General features: G+C 43.5%; 1 protein-coding gene across 1 annotated transcript in view; it reads right to left on the bottom strand.

Annotated features, from left to right (window-relative positions):
* LOC126481893 (uncharacterized) overlaps window positions 1–21286 on the bottom strand; it is a 148705-nt gene that overhangs the window by 87287 nt on the left and 40132 nt on the right. Inside the window, exon 3 of the mRNA XM_050105851.1 lies at window positions 14626–14800. Coding sequence (XP_049961808.1) covers window positions 14626–14800 — 175 coding nt within the window. The remainder of the gene's footprint in view (window positions 1–14625; window positions 14801–21286) is intronic.

The raw sequence follows: 21286 nt of genomic DNA, 5'->3' as shown, positions 1-21286 counted from the left end.
AGTACACAGTACTGCCACCAGAGGGCGCTATTGTCCCTTCGGTGTCATAATCTGAGATGGCGATCTGGAGAAGGAAAAATGGCAGTAAAATGACTCACCTGTGCTGGGCTGCTGGAGAGAGAGAGGAATGTACTTCATTTATTTTCGAGCAATTTATTTAGGGACAGATTTGACCTAATACGTTTATTACACTGATACAAAACACTCGCCCTGACGTGCTTCACATCACAATACACAGCATACAGACACGCTAACAACTCGTAAATTATCGAAAGAATGCAGCACCGTCATGTGCAGACACGCTCACTAATTATAAACTGTCGAAATAATGCATACAATTTATTTAGGGACGAATTTCACATAATTTATTTAATACACTGGAACAAAACACTCATCCTCACATGCTTGAGGTCGGAGTAAATAGTATACAGACCTGCAAACTACTTGTAAATCACTGAAATGATGCAGTACACTGATGTACAGAGACGCAAACCACTCCTAAAGTGTCAAAATTATCCATGTAAAACGCTCTGCAGACACTCTTGCTTATCATCAACTGCCGAAATCATGCACTGCACAGCCTACAGACCTGCTCGCAAAATACTGCAACAGACACACAAACAACTGTCAAAAAGTAATGCATGTGTAACGCTATTCAAACACTCTCTCAACGCTTAAACATCCGAAAATAATGTAGTGCACTAACACTCAGTGCACGTAAAAACGCAACACATCTGCGAACTGTTCCAGCCCGAGCGCGCGATTTTCAGGGCCAGCCAGACACAAGACAGCACTGTGACGCCGCTGCCGACGGCAGACGAAAGCCGCGTTTACAGTTACAGTTCTTTGAGTGTTATACTGATGTCACATGTCTATTTAATAAGCGCCAAGTCAGCCTCAGGACCGCGTGCACGTGTACATCGTTGCTGGCGCGAACTCTCACTCTACCTGTGGTCGGGCGAAGACCTAATTGCCGAGCGACTCACCCTCGCACCTCGCAGACACTGCAGAAATCACTTCCATTGCTTCCCAGAATAGCACAGGCTGCATTTCTCCTAGCGATCCTAACGGGACATGCGAGCTGTGCCTAGCCGTGCACGAATTCTTACCTGCCCAGGGAAGCTGATGCATTGCCGTGAAGTGTTCGCGCAGCGACCAGGACCTGTTTACGAAAGTAGCCCAGAATAACACCGATTGCAGTCTTCCAGACGGTCCTAAAGAGACAGCACGTGATCCCTACCAGGAAATCTTGCTGTCAGCATACATCTCAGAAGCTGGCTGGAGTGTCCGAGCGGTTCTAGGTGCTTCAGTCTGGAACCACGCGACCGCTACAGTCGCAGGTTCGAATCCTGCCTCGGGCATGGATGTGTGTGATGTCCTTAGGTCAGTTAGGTTTAAGTAGTTCTAAGTTCTAGGGGACTGATGACCTCTGAAGTTGTCCCATAGTGCTCAGAGCCATTTGAACCATTTTTTTACATCTCAGAAACATTAAATGTTCTCACCGCTAAAAGGATTCATCATGTCTATGTACACTCGCGTAAACACCGTTAATCATAAAAGCATTCTTGTTGTTTGGAAAGAGAGCACTGTCTAAGCACAGATGGGGGGAAATCAGAACAATTACACAAACAGTATTCGATGCACTGTCCTACAAAATTAAACCCTGAAATATGGCCTACAGATCATCAAATATAGAAAGACTCTTACTCAATTACACCACTCTGCCACTGAGGGCGGCAGCTTGAATATTAGAGCGTGAAACCAATCTTCAAACCGGCAATATATATCATCGCGTACCGTATCGATGTAGTAAACATACATTTCGTATGCTGCACCATACAGTATCGCCCCTTTTACATCATTTGTGTAGCTATGGATCGCCAGACTCTCGTACATATACCGTGAAGACAGACAGCACTTATATACTACTCGCAGCACTAGATATATTTCCAAAGCCGACTGTCACGAGTCATCTACTCTCCACGCGTGACCAGGTCGCCCTCAGTGGATCGGAGTCACTCTCAGAATTTTACAAATTCGGAGTCGGATCCCCTCGGCACAATCGCGTTACTGTTTCTGGACCCAACCTGCTTGCTTTTTTGCTTTTCTACTCACATGTCCTGACTCTGTGATTACAAGAACACATGTATTTTCACATGGTTTGCCATAATATTATAACATTTACGTGATAGTTCTCGACATCAAGCACATAGCAGTATCCTACCAATCGATCGCACAACATAATTCGTAGATATAGACTGCAAATCATTTCTCTACAAACCTGAAACTTAAGCGTGGTAGAGCGTGATGTAAACCACTGAGTAACTAGAAACATATCCCATTTGTGAAGACCTTTACGTGAGAACTCGGAAAAAATAGTGGAAATTGACATTTTCATCGCGAACACCGATGTCTGTGATGTAAGAGATTCCAAACCATCCCTACAATTGACAAAGTGAACTAAGGTGTTTCTCATGTCTAGAGAACCAGCAAACATGTCTTCCAGCCGTCTTTCACTTGCTAGATTCACACACCACAACAGATGTTCCCTCATCTAAATAAAGGTGCGAAATGTGCAGAAACAGTCAACCGAACAATTTACCATTAGCTGGAAACGTGAATCATTCCCGCCGCAGGTCACCGGCGTTGCAAGCCAAGCATGCATAGAATCGTCCTAGGAAAAAAACCGGTCTTATATATTTTATCGGAAATACGCCCTGCTGACCGCTGTGGCTCTGGAAATAGAAATATCTGTACCATTCTTATGAATTGACATACTCTTCCCTTTGCTACACAGTATTCCACGTCTAATCTATACCTACATAGTCATTTCCTTTGCACATGTCGAAACACTTACACATACTTTATAAGCCTGATGCTCATGTTGAACCTATCGCGCGCTCCCTACTACTAAGTATAATACTTGGCCAATAACTTATTGCTGGCGATAGGGAATAATACTGACCAAAAATCAGTGGTGGGTGGACAAGTTAAGTTTTTTGTGAGTGGCACCACTGTGTCTTAGACAGAGAAGGGTAATCGTCTTAAAAGCCGCCAGATGTTATAAAACACAACCATATTACCATCACAAGAGGTCTTGGTTCTACAGGTGCAAACAAGTATCCATGCTAAATGCTATAATGTCTTTATAAGTCTGCGTATGGCTGTGGTGTCACCGCCAGACACCACACTTGCTATGTGGTAGCCTTTAAATCGGTCGCGGTTCGTTAGTATACGTCGGACCCGCGTGTCGCCACTATCAGTGATTGCAGACCGAGCGCTGCCACACGGCCGGTCTAGACAGATTCCCTAGCACTCGCCCCAGTTGTACAGCCGACTTTGCTAGCGATGGTTCACTGTCTACATAGGCTCTCATTGCCGACAGTTTAGCATAGCCTTCAGCTACGTCATTTGCTACGACCTAGCAAGGCACCATATTCAGTTACTATTGAGATTGATATTGTGAATCATGTACCTTCAAGAGCGACTTTCATCATTAATGGATTAAAGTTAAGTATGAAACTTATTACGTCCGTCTTCTGAATTCTCATTCCTTGTCATGTTCCAGACCTCACGCCAGCCTGAGTGAGCTAAAACGCGTGCATTTCCGCCTCCTCTAGTAACACAGTGTTGGATCTTCAGCCAACACAACACTGTCACTACCTCTGAATGAAGTGGTGTTTTCTAGACAAATACCGTGATCACTGGAGTGTATAGTATAAGACCAACAGTGCGGTTATACGTCACCGACGGTGCAACCTCATAATAAAATTACCGAATTTTGAATGTTATTTGACTAAAGAGTGTGGTATGAAACTGGTGTTTGCAACTCCCTCACGCTGCCGCCGCTAGATATTTCTCCATTATTTGTAACGCATTCACTCTCAATGCCACATCAGAGGATCACTAACAGTAGTAGATGGTGTACTGATTAAGGTCGTAAGAAACGTACACTAGGTTTTCAGATCTCTAATGCTACGCTTTCGGTAGAAATGGTGTCTGTGATTTGGAATTAAGTCTTTGCATTCAACCACATACCTGTAGCAAATCCTTTAACGATTACAGCCACTAGTTAATCAGGACAGGACTTTGTTTTGACCATTCGATAGAAATAGGAACTGGGAGGACAAAGATTTTGCTACTGCACTGTGGTGCGTCCCCAAACTATATACAATTATCACAGATTCGCGTCCCTCAGCGCCCATTCAAGTCTATCACCCCAACATGCTATCTTCGTTATTCTGTACCATCCAACAGAGAAATATTACGAACTATAAAAGCTCCACTAACTTTACCCAAGAGAGAGCTCGATAAGATTTTTACCGCATCTCTCTCCTCCCATATACTGAAAACAAGTATCGTCTGTGTGCCGGCATCAAGCACATGTGACGATCCTATTAAATAATACAGCAATTGATCCATTGCACGGACCAGTGTAAAGGTGTATCGCCTGTACTCTAGGAGGATGACCATATTCCACAAATTATGCTATAAGTCGAAGAGACCCTTCCTGTGACCCTGTGTCGTTGTTTGAAACATTGATTTTTTTTCTGCTGTAAAACACTTTGTACACGGCCACACATTTTGCTTTTGCCGTCACGACTTCGAGGTCTGTGTCAGGTTCTAAACTGACATTAACACTATCGCACCGTATAAATCATGTTGTTACTACTGCTACAACACACCATACACACTGGATAATTTTGAATAAAATACAGTTAGAACATAAGAAAACTGGAAGAGTTTGGCGGCATTGTGGAGAGTTTCCAGACTGCTGTCCGAAGGTGATTGACGAACTATACATTTCAACTCATCTGGCACAGTGACAGGTCAATCATTATGTGGTAACCAACAGTGTACCAGTGGACGGATTGGATGGGAAAGACACCATCGATATACTGTAATAACAATCAGCACAGTTCATAGTGCGAACCAGTTTAGCAATTTTACAGAAATTTCAACTACCAGTGATGTGACAGCACGTCTCCCAACTTCAGTATCATAGCTAAACAGCCCCATCTATACTTTGCGAGTATCATTGCGAATGTAGATAGATGACTGTGCAGTATGTCCAATCATTGTTAATATATATAATCAAGTATACCAGACAGCGCTCTGCATATTTCTAGCACCTAGAGTATAGTGCTTAATTTCCGATCTATCTCTATGCGGATGGAAGTCACAGAGCATTCTCGCAATCTCAGGATAAAGTTAGAGACTAGAAGGTTCCCTCACACTTTGTTTCACCAACCCGCTCTGCAGCACCGTTACCGATGTAATCTGCAACTGACAAGAAGTAGACCACATTCTGCATCCTCGCCCGTCCAAGTGCACAAGATTTCTCGAGACGAGCCCATGTCGAGGAGGTTAGCACCCCTTATCGTTGTATAGTAACAGATTTGAAAGTGTTGTGATGTAATAGCAGACGGTTGAGAAGAACAAGAAACGGGTGATCAGTACCTGGAGGTTATTGGTAAGAGGGAACATAAACACACGCACTCCTAAGGCTACAAGGTTCTGCACTTAAAACATGCTATAATGTTACATCGCTTCAATTTCCGACCTATCAGACATGTGGATTGCTGTGCTGTTAACATTCCATTCTAAGAAATATATGTCGAGCGCATGACATAAATAATTCCTGCAGGCTTCTACATCTACATTTATACTCCGCAAGCCACCCAACGGTGTGTGGCGGAGGGCACTTTACGTGCCACTGTCATTACCTCCCTTTCCTATTCCAGTCGCGTATGGTTCGCGGTAAGAACGACTGTCTGAAAGCCTCCGTGCACGCTCTAATCTCTCTAATTTTACATTCGTGATCTCCTTGGAAGGTATAAGTAAGGGGGAGCAATATATTCGATACCTCATCCAGAAACGAACCCTCTCGAAACCTGGCGAGCAAGCTACACCGCGATGCAGAGCGCCTCTCTTGCAGAGTCTGCCACTTGAGTTTGTTAAACATCTCCGTAACGCTATCACGGTTACCAAATAACCCTGTGACGAAACGCGCCGCTCTTCTTTGGATCTTCTCTATCTCCTCCGTCAACCCGATCTGGTACGGATCCCACACTGATGAGCAATACTCAAGTATAGGTCGAACGAGTGTTTTGTAAGCCACCTCCTTTGTTGATGGACTACATTTTCTAAGGACTCTCCCAATGAATCTCAACCTGGCACCCGCCTTACCAACAATTAATTTTATATGATCATTCCACTTCAAATCGTTCAGTACGCATATTCCCAGATATTTTACAGAAGTAACTGCTACCAATGTTTGTTCCACTATCATATAATCATACAATAAAGGATCCTTCTTTCTATGTATTCGCAATACATTACATTTGTCTATGTTAAGGGTCAGTTGCCACTCCCTGCACCAAGTGCCTGTCCGCTGCAGATCTTCCTGCATTCCGCTACAATTTTCTAATGCTGCAACTTCTCTGTATACTACAGCATCATCCGCGAAAAGCCGCATGGAACTTCCGACACTATCTACTAGGTCATTTATATATATTGTGAAAAGCAATGGTCCCATAACACTCTCCTGTGGCACGCCAGAGGTTACTTTAACGTCTGTAGACGTCTTTCCATTGATAACAACATGCTGTGTTCTGTTTGCTAAAAACTCTTCAATCCAGCCACACAGCTGGTCTGATATTCCGTAGGCTCTTACTTTGTTTATCAGGCGACAGTGCGGAACTGTATCGAACGCCTTCCGGAAGTCAAGGAAAATAGCATCTACCTGGGAGCCTGTATCTAATATTTTCTGGGTCTCATGAACAAATAAAGCGAGTTGGGTCTCACACGATCGCTGTTTTCGGAATCCATGTTGATTCCTACATAGTAGATTGTGGGTTTCCAAAAACGACATGATACTCGAGCAAAAAACATGTCCTAAAATTCTACAACAGATCGACGTCAGAGATATAGGTCTATAGTTTTGCGCATCTGCTCGACGACCCTTCTTGAAGACTGGGACTACCTGTGCTCTTTTCCAATCATTTGGAACCTTCCGTTCCTCTAGTGACTTGCGGTACACGGCTGTTAGAAGGGGGGCAAGTTCTTTCGCGTACTCTGTGTAGAATCGAATTGGTATCCCGTCAGGTCCAGTGGACTTTCCTCTGTTGAGTGATTCCAGTTGCTTTTCTATTCCTTGGACACTTATTTCGATGTCAGCCATTTTTTCGTTTGTGCGAGGATTTAGAGAAGGAACTGCAGTGCGGTCTTCCTCTGTGAAACAGCTTTGGAAAAATGTGTTTAGTTTCAGCTTTACGCGTGTCATCCTCTGTTTCAATGCCATCATCATCCCGGAGTGTCTGGATATGCTGTTTCGAGCCACTTACTGATTTAACGTAAGGCCACAACTTCCTAGGATTTTCTGTCAAGTCGGTACATAGAATTTTACTTTCGAATTCACTGAACGCTTCACGCATAGCCCTCCTTACGCTAACTTTGACATCGTTTAGCTTCTGTTTGTCTGAGAGGTTTTGGCTGCGTTTAAACTTGGAGTGAAGCTCTCTTTGCTTTCGCGGTAGTTTCCTAACTTTGTTGTTCTACCACGGTGGGTTTTTCCCGTCCCTCACAGTTTTACTCGGCACGTACCTGTCTAAAACGCATTTTACGATTGCCTTGAACTTTTTCGATAAACACTCAACATTGTCAGTGTCGGAACAGAAATTTTCGTTTTGATCTGTTAGGTAGTCTGAAATCTACCTTCTATTACTCTTGCTAAACAGATAAACCGTCCTCCCTTTTTTTATATTCCTATTAACTTCCATATTCAGGGATGCTGCAACGGCCTTATGATCACTGATTCCCTGTTCTGTACATACAGATTCGAAAAGTTCGGGTCTGTTTGTTATCAGTAGGTCCAAGATGTTATCTCCACGAGTCGGTTCTCTGTATAATTGCTCGAGGTAATTTTCGGATAGTGCACTCAGTATAATGTCACTCGATGCTCTGTCCCTACCACCCGTCCTAAATATCTGAGTGTCCCAGTCTATATCTGGTAAATTGAAATCTCCACCTAAGACTATAACATGCTGAGAAAATTTACGTGAAATGTATTCCAAATTTTCTCTCAGTTGTTCTGCCACTAATGCTGCTGAGTCGGGAGGTCGGTAAAAGGAGCCAATTATTAACCTAACTCGGTTGTTGAGTGTAACCTCCACCCATAATAATTCGCAGGAACTATCCACTTCTACTTCACTACAGGATAAACTACTACTAACAGCGACGAACACTCCACCACCGTTTGCATGCAATCTATCCTTTCTAAACACCGTCTGTACCTTTGCAAAAATTTCGGCAGAATTTATCTCTGGCTTCAGCCAGCTTTCTGTACCTATAACGATTTCAGCTTCGGTGCTTTCTATCAGCGCTTGAAGTTCCGGTAGTTTACCAACGCAACTTCGACAGTTTACAATTACAATACCGATTACTGCCTGGTCCCCGCATGTCCTGACTTTGCCCCGCACCCGTTGAGGCTGTTGCCCTTTCTGTACTTTCCCAAGGCCATCTAACCTAAAAAACCGCCCAGCCCACGCCACACAACCCCTGCTACCCGTGTAGCCGCTTGTTGCTTGTAGTGGACTCCTGACCTATCCAGCGGAACCCGAAAGCCCACCACCCGATGGCGCAAGTCGAGGAATCTGCAGCCCACACGGTCGCAGAACCGTCTCAGCCTCTGATTCAGACCCTCCACTCGGCTCTGTACCAAAGGTCCGCAGTCAGTCCTGTCGACGATGCTGCAGATGGTGAGCTCTGCTTTCATCCCGCTAGCGAGACTGGCAGTCTTCACCAAATCAAATAGCCGCCGGAAGCCAGAGAGGATTTCCTCCGATCTATAGCGACACACATCATTGGTGCCGACATGAGCGACCACCTGCAGATGGGTGCACCCTGTACCATTCATGGCATCCGGAAGGGCCCTTTCCACATCTGGAATGAGTCCCCCCGGTATGCACACGGAGTGCACATTTTTATTCCCCTCTCTTGCTGCCATATCCCTAAGGGGCCCCATTACGCGCCTGACATTGGAGCTCCCAACTACCAGTAAGCCCACCCTCTGCGACCGCCCGTATCTTGCAGACTGAAGGGCAACCTCTGGAACAGGACAAGCAGCCATGTCAGGCCGAAGATCAGTATCAGCCTGAGACAGAGCCTGAAACCGATAAGCGATGGTAACAAACTGTAAAATGAAAAAACTACGTCCTTAAAATAACTATTCTGTTTGATATGTGCACAATGTAGCTTTCCAGAGATGTATAGCGTCCACGGTTCACTTCCGATCACGATTCAGAAATTGTACTATGCTCGCATCAGTCCTATATAAAATGATCGTTAGTAACGGAGAATACCTCTTAGAAGGAAACAGATAGACGCATAGCAGCGGCGTTTGACATGTGAAATTAGACGTCATGCCGCTACTAACTCTGTAAACAGGACATCTATCAAGCAAATGACTACACTGGGATTGCAGTACCTCACAAACACCTATCGCTAACTTAGAATCATCTTAGTTATGAAACTGAAGTCTCAATTTCATATCCAAGATGCGAGAAGGGAATTGAGTCCATCGCATAAATCTTCATTCGTTTAGAGGAATTTGTCGAAACAAGGTGGTTACATTTCATCTTACATCAGATGGAAGTCCTCTGATGACGGACAGGTTTGCTGTTAATGATCGCAAGTAGACAGTGCTCTAAGTCAAATACGTAGTTGTATACGTGTCGAACGCAGGCTATGTCACGCGTTTGATGCATCTTGACAGAACAGAGGAGAAAATGGTCAGACGACCTGCGCCAAGATCTCCCTCCCTCTCTAGAATGCATCGTCAAATTGCCATTAAATCATAGCTTGTTACAGTTGCACCTCAATCCATCACCCCACCCACTCTCTGTTATCCTTTAACGCAGATGCATGTGCGTTTAGTGGCGGATGGTTCTCTGTTTTCCTTAAAAGGTCAAATACAATAATCACCTCGCGCGTATCACTGTTACCTCATTAAACTTACAATAGAATGCTGCCCCGACAGAAAAAAGGAACTGTTTCCCCGGTTCCCTTCGATTCCATATCGACGATGGACGTTTTCGCGGATTCCTCTTGCTGTCACATACTTATCCCCATGTACAAGATTTGTTCTGCGCAATTACTTCCTCAACGTCCCCGTATTTCAGCATATTTTCCCTCGATTTATACATGTTTTTCATCATTTTCTGCAATTCTACTGATTTTTTTTATTTCACTTCTGCCCATGATATTATGACATTACCTCTCGTTCCGTGTTCTAAAACTGCTTGTAAATGTAGTACAGCTGCCAACACCTAGCCCAAATTCACTATTCTTCTGATCGGGAGTTGTAGTATAGCACTGTACTCGATTGCATCCAGTCGCCTCCACCCACATACCGCACATTAGCAGTGCGGCTGCCTTGTTTTCTGTATGTCCGTGCTTAGACAGTGCCCTCTTTCCAAACAACAAGAATGCTTTTATGAGCACGTGATGTCTCGTTAGGACCATCGGGAAAAATGCAATCGGTGTTATTCTGGGCTATTTTCGTAAACAGGTCCTGGTAGCTGCGCGAACATTTCGCGGTTATGCGTCAGCTCTGCTGGGCAGGTAAGACCGCGTGCACGGCTATGAAATGTGGAACTTAGGGAAAGCAGGAAAGGTGTGGATGGGGACTAATCAGTTACCGTTGGTTGCACAGAAAACACAGACACTTATTTTTTTTTAAAAAAAGACAAAACTCTCAACCATCATTTTTAAATATTTTACTACGCTGGTGGCGGAAGGCCTTATTACAAGAATTCAGCTGAAGGCCACAAGCAATGTTACACACAATCAACGGCTGTAGGCCTGATTAAGAACGTTCGAAATTATTCGTCGGGTGAACTCCACAAGCAAATTCGAATATACACAACGGCTGAAGGCCTGTTTTACCAATAAGGTGGACAATAGCACATTAAAAATACCAAAAACCCTCCTAACAATCTCAATAACTGTAACAAGCTATAGTGACGGCTGAAGGCCTTATCAAGACAGAACTGAAACTACTTGTCGGCTGAGAGCCACAAGCAGTGTTACAAACAATTAACGGCTGAAGGCCGGAATTACAAGTGGGGAAGGCAATAACAGGCTAAAACATTAGGGTAAATTTCAAACAATTATGACAACTCGGCGAAATAAGACAGAGTGATCCACAGACATTGCTCCCTGGATCGACCTGAGGAAGGTGACTTCTGCTGTGTGAGCGGTGAGACAGGCAGCCGAGAGTTGTATTCACGTAACAGGATGAAACTCACATTAGGGGTAGCTTAAGGGCAGACCGACCGACTAACCAATCCGCCTAACTTCCGATGACAGGTACAAACAGGTACAACGATGGAATATTTTTAGGCAAGGGCGAAGAGACGGACAGCACCACGTCTTCAGAAACACACCCAAGGCTGAAGGAAACACTAGAACCAAGGTAGACCTCCCAAAAGCATATGCACAGTACAATTCAAGAGGCTGTCGAACTACACGCCGTGTCGGCCAGCATCAACACGACGAGGAAAGGTACACGGCCAGAAAAGTACGCTAACCTCCAGGGCAGGTAACTGGGGTGTTAGCGGCCACAAGGCAGAAGATACTGCTGGCTGCACTTCACTAATAAGAATAGTACTAAATCCAAACTAACATCAAGAAGCAGAAGGCGGCTAATAGCTTCTGCCAACCTGACAGACTCCACTTGTTGCAGTTGGTCTCACCGACCCTGGGAGCAGCAACATGCAAACAACAGCGAGATCTCAAACAGTGGAGGTTTCAGTGCTGGACAAGGTTCACTCAACTTTAAACGTCCTGGCTTTCGTCGTCGGCCACAGCCCCCAGGTCTGACAGTACCTGCACGCCGCCCGTGGTCCCGGCCTGCCCTCGCGCTGCTGACCTCCTTACCGCTCCGTCCGAATCCGAACTACCGACACCAGCAGGCAGCATTTAAATAACTGGATACAAAGACCACACAAGATACACACAGACCCGCGAAGGCAATTCCACAATGTCTCAAACAATACTAAAACCAGTCACTGTGAAACAACACGGACGAATTATCAGTCGACATGAACACAGAGAAGCCAGAAACGGTAGGGAAACCAAATGCACGTCGTCCGCTACGACGACCGATCGAACAACCATCCAACGGTCATCCCCACTCAAGTCAGGCACGGAAAAGATCCCAGAAGAAATCATCGACTGACAACTTATTGACATGAGGGCACTTCGACGGGCGGACAGACACACACACACACACACAGGTGAAAGTTCCACTACTCCAATATCACGGTCCATTGAACTAAAACTCGCTGAATCCATTCCTTGATATGGTCGTGCACTCTCGCGACCACATCCTTCGTCTGACAGTGCATGTGTGTCCCCAGTGGTTGGGCGAGTCCAGGCTGTCCGGCCCTCACTGCTGCTCCGTCCCAACTCAACTGCCCTCGACACACGATGACCCAGAAATCCTAGAGATGGTACCACAGTACACGCCACCGATAAGCGCTGCTGCTGCCACCCACGGACAGACAAGGCGAGTAAACTCAGTGGCTCAAGTGAACACACTAAGAAAACAAGGCGCCACTATCGCTATTACAAGATGCCAAGCTATGAACTGCATCAACGCGAGCCGCACACGGCTCGGGCTAGACACAACTCCCATGTCCCATTAGGATCGCTAGGAACAATGCAACCTGTGCTATTTTTGGGAAGCAATGGAACCGATTTCTGCAGTGTCTGCGAGGTGCGAGGCTGAGTTTCTCGGCAGTTAGATCTTCACTGGAGCGCAGGTAGAGAGAGGTATCGAGCCAGCAATAGTGAACGCCTGTACACGGTCCTGAGGCTGACTTGGCGCTTATTTAAATAGACATGTGACGTCAGTATAACACTCAAAGACCTGTAACTGTAAACGCGGCTTTAGTCTGCCGTCGGCAGCGGCGTCACAGTGCTGTCTTGTGTCTGGCTGGCCCTGAAAATCGCGCGCTCGGGGTGGAACAGTTCGCAGATGTGTTCCGTTTTTACGTGCACTGAGTGTTAGTGCACTACATTATTTTCGGGTGTTTAAGCGTTGTGAGAGTGTTTGAATAGCGTTACACATGCACTATTTTTTGACAGTTTACAAGTTGCTTGTGTGTCTGTTGCATTATTTTGCGAGCAGGTCTCTAGGCTGTGCAGCGAATGATTTCGACAGTTGATGATAAGCAAGCGTGTCTGCAGAGCGTTCTGCATGGATAATTTTGACACTTTAGGAGTTGTTTGCGTCTCTGTACATCAGTGTACTGCATCATTTCAGTGATTTACAAATAGTTTGCGGGTATGTAGACTATTTACTGCGACCTCAAACATGTGAGGATGAGTGTTTTGTTCTAGTCTAATAAATCAACTATGTGAAATCCGTCCCTAAATATATTGTATGCATTATTTCCACAGTTTATAATTAGTGAACGTGGTTGCACATCAGTGTACTGCATTCTTTTGATAATTTACGAGTTGTTAGCGTGTCTGAATGCTGTGTATTGTGACCCCAAGCACGTCAAGGCGTGTGCTTTGTAGCAGTATAATAAACATACTATGTCAGATCTGTCCTTAAATAAATTGCTCGAAAATAAATTAAGTACATTCCTCCCTCTCTCCAGCAGCCCAGCGCTGGTGAGTCATTTTACTACCATTTTTTCTCCTCCAGATCGTCATCTTGGATTATGTCACCAAAAGGACAACGGCACCCTCTGGAGGCAGTACTGTGTACCAGGTCAGTTGGACTCCGTACCTTGGGGTGAACACACTTGATGGCGGTACTGCCTCTAGTTGTTTAAATAAAGACTGAAAATAAAGACTTACGTTCATCCTATCCAGCACAGGCTGAGTTCTTTTCCTGCCATTTCCTAGGAAGAGGTGGTGGTCGGATAACTTAGGTTACTGGAGGTAGCCAATGTGACCTTTTTTCCCACCATTGTCTTAGGTTAGTGGAGGTAGTTGTGGTATGTTGCATTGTCCTCATGGAATATGAACTTCCCACCATTTTCTGGGGGGAGGGGGAGGGAAGAGGGCTAGGTTAGTGTAGGTACCCCAATTGATCTACTTTCCTGCCAACATTTGAACCTCCCACCATGATGTCATAGTGACATTGACATAACTATTGCTACCATCTTGTATCTGCCACCTTGAATAAATTTGTGCAACAATTGAGAGTGGTGCTGTACATAGTTTGCTCTACTACTGTGGTGTTCCAGAAGGGTGTTGAAAATTATATGGACTGATAATGTAAGGATTATAGAGGTTCCCCACAGGATTGGTGAGGAAAGGAAATCAAGGGAAACACTGACAAGAAGAAGAGACTGGATGAAAGGACATCAGCAAATAACTTCCAAAAAACTGTAGATGAAGGCACGAGGTTGGAATACATCCATCAAATAATTGAAGACGTAAGCTGAAATTGCTACTCCGAGATGAGAAACTGTTCACAGGAGAGGAATTCATGGCAGGCACATCAAACCGTTAGAAGACGGATGACTGAGAAAAAAGAATATATAAACCGAATTCATTTATAATTATTATCTTAGTTCTGTATAAGCAGGCATTTGTACTTACATCGAGCATGAAACGGGTGGTGTTGAGATTATGGAAGAGCCTAGCAAACACCTTTATGTTTTCGAACGTTTCCATTGCTGCTCTGCTCGGCGGAAACTCTTGGAGAGATAAAGCTTCCATAACAAGCCGTAACTGTTCACGTAGCGTTTCATTCAACACTGACACATTCAAGTACCTGTAACAGATACCATCAAAAAACAACAGTTAACCTGAAGCCAAAAGAAGGGCTGAAGTATTACGTATTTTGAAAACTGTTAGAGACTTTCAATTAGTTTGTATTTAATATGCATTTCATAAATGTAAATGAAACATACTAATAATAATAAAATGAAACACCTGCAGCTGTCCTTTCAATGTTATTTATTATAAAGCAACCAATTTGAGTGACTCAGCACAAAACCTTCAGGGCTTAACTGACGCTGAGGAGGTGAACACCAATTATATGCACGAGTTCACCCCTTCAGCGTCAGTTAAGGCCTTGCTGTATAACAAATAGCATTGAAAGAACGGTTTCGCGTTTTTCATTTTATTACGTAAATCAAAGGCCGAAGTCCCGCAAACCTTCAATGGGAAGGATGGGCAAACAAAAACTAATAATAATTAGTCTTTCAGTGTGTACATGACTGGAAGCGAATAGAGAGCAGCACTGGTGCCTAGCGTGCCGTAGGTTGTGGTTTTATAAAACCTGCCATTCAAGATTCATTGCTAAATGAAACGATCCCCTTTAGACTTACATACATTATGGAACTCAGGGAATCGCATCAAAGTTTCATTATTGTCCTCCGATAAACGTATTCAAGTTGATCATGCAGTTTCTAATATGATATATCCACTGCCCACGGTGTGGTCTTGTCGGTCTATTCTTATCTCGTGGAACTTAGAAAAGAATATCCTTGGACAATGTACCAGCTATCCATCTGGTTACATTTTAATTTCATTTTCTGTAGAGGACACTGTATATTCATCCAAGCACAATATTGCTTACATCAGCAATATTGATGTATCTGTTTCTTTAAAACTGTGCCGTGTTATTTCAATTTACCCAAACGGCATGCGCAGATCGCTGAACATTTTGTTGTTCTGCGCCTGTCGTCATCATAGGAGCACACGAGACCGCAGAGTTCCACAGTATATTGAAGTGTGTAACGTAGTTGTGTTGCCTGCTTTAGTTTGCGATGTTTTGCGGTATTTGATAAAAGTTTCAGTTTAAAATGCCTGGCTGTGCTGTAACTGGATACCTGTCGTACTGTCAGAATGGAAAATGCTTGGATATACTCTGTCATTCCATCCCAAAAGACATTCATTTGCAGAAAGACTGGATTACGATGGGCCACCGAAAACATCGTTTCGATGTTACATCGACAATTTGTTCGTTGCATTACGTTTCTATTGATTATGTCAGTGACTTATGAGTAGAACTTCTTAATTTAGCACGTAGGAGAGAGCTTAAAGAGCAATCAGTATGGAGTGTAATCATACAAGGAAGTGTTCCCAGTGTAAGTGGTAATTCGAATGCAGGTGGCACAGTATCTCCAAACAGGGCAGACAAGTTGCAGGCAAAGAAGACGACGTAAAGTGTACTTGAGCACCTGTCCAACGTGGCTCTCAAAAAAGGAATGTAGACAAGGAAACAACTGCAGATGAGTGTGAGACTGACAGTAAACAAATCAATGAATTCAGTAAACGCATCTGACAGCTAAGTATGCAAGCCTGACGTCTAGTGAATAGTGCTTGAAACTAAATGTGAAGACTTATGCTGAGAAAATAAAACATCGGCAAAAGTATCAAAAGCTGCAAGTGAAGGAGAAGGTGACTGAAATATTAGGCGAACTGTTTTTAATGACGCAGATAAACTACTTGCTGGGTGGAAAGAAACAAGCAAACTGGCCAAGAGAAGACATTAGCAAAGCAGTTACTATTCGCGCTGTATCTAGGAAACATTTGTTTCTAAGAAATTTGTTTGGTTTACCGCTCCAAAGAGAGTGAAAAGACTGACTTCACGCTCGAAAGAGCGTGAAGTCAGTCGTGCTTGCAGGTGTTTTGCAGCTAATGAAAGCGTAGCCATCTGTACTGTCAAACGTTGAATTTGAATGTAGGTAGCAGCGTTACATACGATTCTGTTGAAGATAGTGTTGTAAGGCCGCACATTAAGGCGTTATTTTTTTAAAGTACGCGGTTGGTTTTCAGGATAGAAACAACCAGTCTGCTATGGTTTCCAAACACAGGTAACAGCTGATCAGTTAAACACTATTATCTTCTCCGTACATGATGCTGCCTACAACACTGTTGCTGTAGTGTGCGACCTCGGCACTAAAAATCGATTTGTGTGGAAAGGTCTTAACGTGACAGAGCCAAATTACTGCTTTCCAGATCCTCAGTACGATAATAAACGAATGTTAGCATTTCCAGACGTTCCACAATTATTTAAATTCACGAGGAACCACTTTCTGGATGATGGAATAAGACTTCCAGGTGGGAAAACTGTTGATCAAAGACTTAATGAAGGACTGCTCGCTTTAGATGACTTAGTCAAAGACTGCTTGCTTTAGATACTAGTGAAATGAAGTTGTGTCCTAAACTATCACAAATTCACCCCATATTCAAGGGCGGAGAACGTCAAAGGTTTTTTTTTTTTTTTTTTTGGCAATGCAACTTTTCCCAGTATCACTGCTAAAGCCATAAGGTACCTGATGCCCGAAGAAGAGGAAGCAGCTATTTTTTTAACGATGCATTTGAGATCCTGAATGCCCGAAGATTCAATGACAAGAACACGTCATACAGTGATTATGCAGTGTACAAGGATATTCAGGGAAGAATATTAAGGGAACTCGACGCGTGTGCCGAAGAAATGGGCGTAGGCAGTACAAATCGTTTGCTTCAATTCCAGAGAGCCAAATGGACAACTATTCGCTCGTTATTTGAACTGTTTTTAGACCTTCAGCCACTGCAGATGAAATATATTCTATCTACACGAGTGAACCAAGACGTACTGGAAAATTTTTTTCTCACAGATAAGAAGATTTGGTCATTTCCACTTGAACCCAACAGAAGCGAAATATCGATTACGGCTGCTACTCTTGGGGCACGATGCTCATGATATTCCTCTATCAAATGAACCTTTGGGAGAAGCAGTCGACATGACGGACTGTTGACGTGACGTTTGTTCAGAGAAATTTTGCCCGGCATGAGTGAAGCACTGTAAATGGTAAAAGAGAACTGCAAGATATTAACTTTCCTTTTCATTCAGCACCAGGAGAATCAGCTGTCGGAGGGGGACCTGACTGCTCTGCACGATTCCGATTCCTTGCCGGTTAAATCACGTATCGTACAAAGAAGTATGACGGCACATTGGGAACACCGTCTACTGATGCTTTAATACCTCCCGCTACAGAAGTGGAACGTTTTGGCTGGATGGAAATTCTACCTCACGGTGATCTTACAGTTCCGACACATGGCTGGCTACAAAGAGCGTTGCAGTTTGAACTCATCTTTAATGAATATACCATTTTCCTAGGTATTTCGAAGGAAAGAAAAACTGTATAGTGAAAATAATCTGCACTGTGTGCAAACCAAATACGCTGATATTTTTCACCATAAATTATCAAACTATCTGTTGGAACAAGAATTTTAATTCGCACGCGCTTCCTTAATGTGAAGCTGAAATGCAAAAGACAGCAGGAGCACGAAAGCGAAAATCCTGGCAGTGGCACTCTTTATCCACTAATAACATCTAAACAGGTAAATCAGCTGCTTTAAAAAATTTCCTGAGAATTTATTGCAGTTAAGCGTAGTTATTACTGCTTAAGAGCCGCTCACTGCGCCAGACGCTGCCTCGCTTTGCACCTATAGTGGCGTCACTCACCAGCCAATGGCAGTCCGTTTTGCTTAAGATCCAACCATACTTTTAATAAACTTGTATTGTATGTTTATGAGAGTGTATGCGTTATGTGTGCTTTCAACGTAGTATGTAACAGACAGACAGTGAATCGATGATTTTTGTAAAAATTCCATTTCGTGGGACAACGGTATTTCTGACTAATCCCAAATACACTGTTCCGTGTGATTCCTTTCTTCCGAAAACAGGCTGGTTGCCGTAGGCTTTATTTCAGTTGTCGTAACAAACCAGATCGTATAGCAAGTACATTCGGAGACGTGATAAACTACTAGTGCTTTAGTACTGCACTTTCCCACCTCACTTGAGTAGCGTCGCGGCAGGCCTAAGGGCACGCGAAGGTAACAGTTCTGAAGCCCGTGTAGGCGACTGAGCTGCGAGTCCACCGCATTCCCCCAAACATCCAAAATCGGACGAAATCGACGCCAAGTAGATGGTAATGCTCATCTGAGGTGGAAACGCAGTCTGATTGTTCAGGTACAAATGTAGAACATATAGTCTTCCAGTCTCCGTTGGTCCATTATGGACAGGGGACATCGGATGGTTAAGTAAATGTCAGTGGCAATGAAATTCACCAACAGCCGTGCACTTAAGAAGTTATTTTACTTTATTTTGAAGGCTGCCAGTTTCAGCATTTCATTATGCCATCTTCAGGCCCCTGCATAATGAAAGAATCTACATGTAGTGTATATCAGAGTGTATAAAGCAAGCTTACAGAAAGTGACTGCTAATCATAATAGCGCTTAAAGCTTAAAAATGAAAGTAGTGGCGTGAAACCAAATCTCTGAGTACATCCAACACAACAGACTAAAACATGTGCACCTATTTGTTAGAGGCGTTAAACCAAATCTCCGGGTACATTCAGCACAATGGACTAAGACATATGTACATATCTACTAGTCATAAGACTATTGAAGATCACAGATTTACAAGATAATGTGCAAAAACATTGAAAAGATCGGAACTAGGTAGTATACAATCAGGAGCTCCATTGAAACAAAGCTTGTCTTTTTTGTATGTACAAAATCCTGTAAAATTCTTACACATGAGGAAACAGCTAGTATACATGAGAACCTGTCTTCACATAAAATAAAATGTCGCACAGTAATCTATGAAGTACAGTAGTATGCATATTTCCGACATAGGTTATATCGCAATTGAGGATACAATTAGTTGTCACTCCATCGTGAAGCAACTTAACGCAAAACATAACGGCAGTCGACATATTAAGAGAAAACCAGCATGCACAGAGCACGCTAAGCATATTCACAAATACCTTGTAGGCTTAGGTTGTACAGTGAATCGAAATAAAAAGATATGGTTTGGTTTCCTTTATATCACTTGACAGGTCGGCATTACCACAGCGGAACACCAACAAGGATATCAAATCGTATTTAAGAAAGGGGCTCCTCCAAATTCTCAGCCGACAATGTCATACTATTTCCCTGGGAGTGTAAGGCAATACCCTAACGACCTATCTATAGATGACCAACCCATCTAAATAATAAGCCATAGCAAGTTGTATCGCGATTGGTAACGTGGGTATGGAAAAAAATAAAAGATAAATGGGTGTGCGAAGACCACCATATCATCGAAGTTGAAGCCCACAAAGTGAGTAACTTCATCAGGCTCCATGTACACCGAAACACGTTTCTAGTAAGAACATCATAACATTCCCCCCGAGCTGTATGGAGAAGTTAAAAAATGGTTCAAATGGCTCTGACTCTAAAACTTAACATCTATGGTCATCAGTCCCCTAGAACTTAGAACTACTTAAACCTAACCAACCTAAGGACATCACACAACACCCAGTCATCACGAGGCAGAGAAAATCCCCGACCCTGCCGGGAATCTATGGAGAAGTAACGACAACACAGAAACGCTGATAAACTATCCGGGTCCTAATCATACTCACAAGATCCATTCAAGACGTACGGAACTCCCACAAGTGAACTGGGCAATGTGTCAATTTGGGCCTAGAAATGCAACTGACTAAAAGGTGGTAGCTGACGTTAGTTAACACCAAGATCCGCCATAAGGAAGAAATAAAACACTTTATCGTCCTAAGTCTAAATGTAGCGTATAAGATAACAAGAAACCGAAAACATGGTCGCTAATGAAAACATGATGCCTATTATGAGAGCAGACCGTCATAAACCGGGCTGCAAAGAGTTGCAGAAAAACCTGAGATCTACGAGCTCACATGAAGGTGACACATTGTGTGCCTCAACCAAACAAATCAGTGCATTACAGTAAGGTTCAGAAAGTACATATGTACTAAGATTCTTAGACAACAAAATAAAAGGCGAAGAAAATTTATACTGTCGGAAACAATGGTGAAACATATAAAGGCTTAAATTAATACAAACGTGAATTAACAGTGCTCAACAAAAGTAACACCTATCATACAAAGAAAAACCCCAAAGTAACGGTGTGATATTTACTAAAATAAGTCCCAGAAATGACGTATGACAAGACACTGAAGTGCCAAATTCCTCATGGGTCATTCTAGCTAAATTAGAACGGTAATATTACAGAACACGCCCGTAGGAATACAATGAGTCGCTAACAAACCACACGTCTTGCTCACAAACCGACTATATCGCGATGAAACTCCTCTAAATCCTAGTATCGGCAAAAATGCATCATCAATGAAACGATGGAAGCCTAACCAGTGACAGCAAGCTAGGTAGTCACAGACAAACCATAAAACCACCACGCTGTATTATAGATCAAATCGAGGTAATTTCCAAGAATGATTGCCTATCG

The sequence above is a fragment of the Schistocerca serialis genome, chromosome 5, assembly GCF_023864345.2.
Source record: "Schistocerca serialis cubense isolate TAMUIC-IGC-003099 chromosome 5, iqSchSeri2.2, whole genome shotgun sequence".
Classification (NCBI taxonomy): domain Eukaryota; kingdom Metazoa; phylum Arthropoda; class Insecta; order Orthoptera; family Acrididae; genus Schistocerca; species Schistocerca serialis.
Note: the sequence above shows the minus strand (reverse complement) of the source record. Positions and strands in the feature narration are given on the sequence as shown.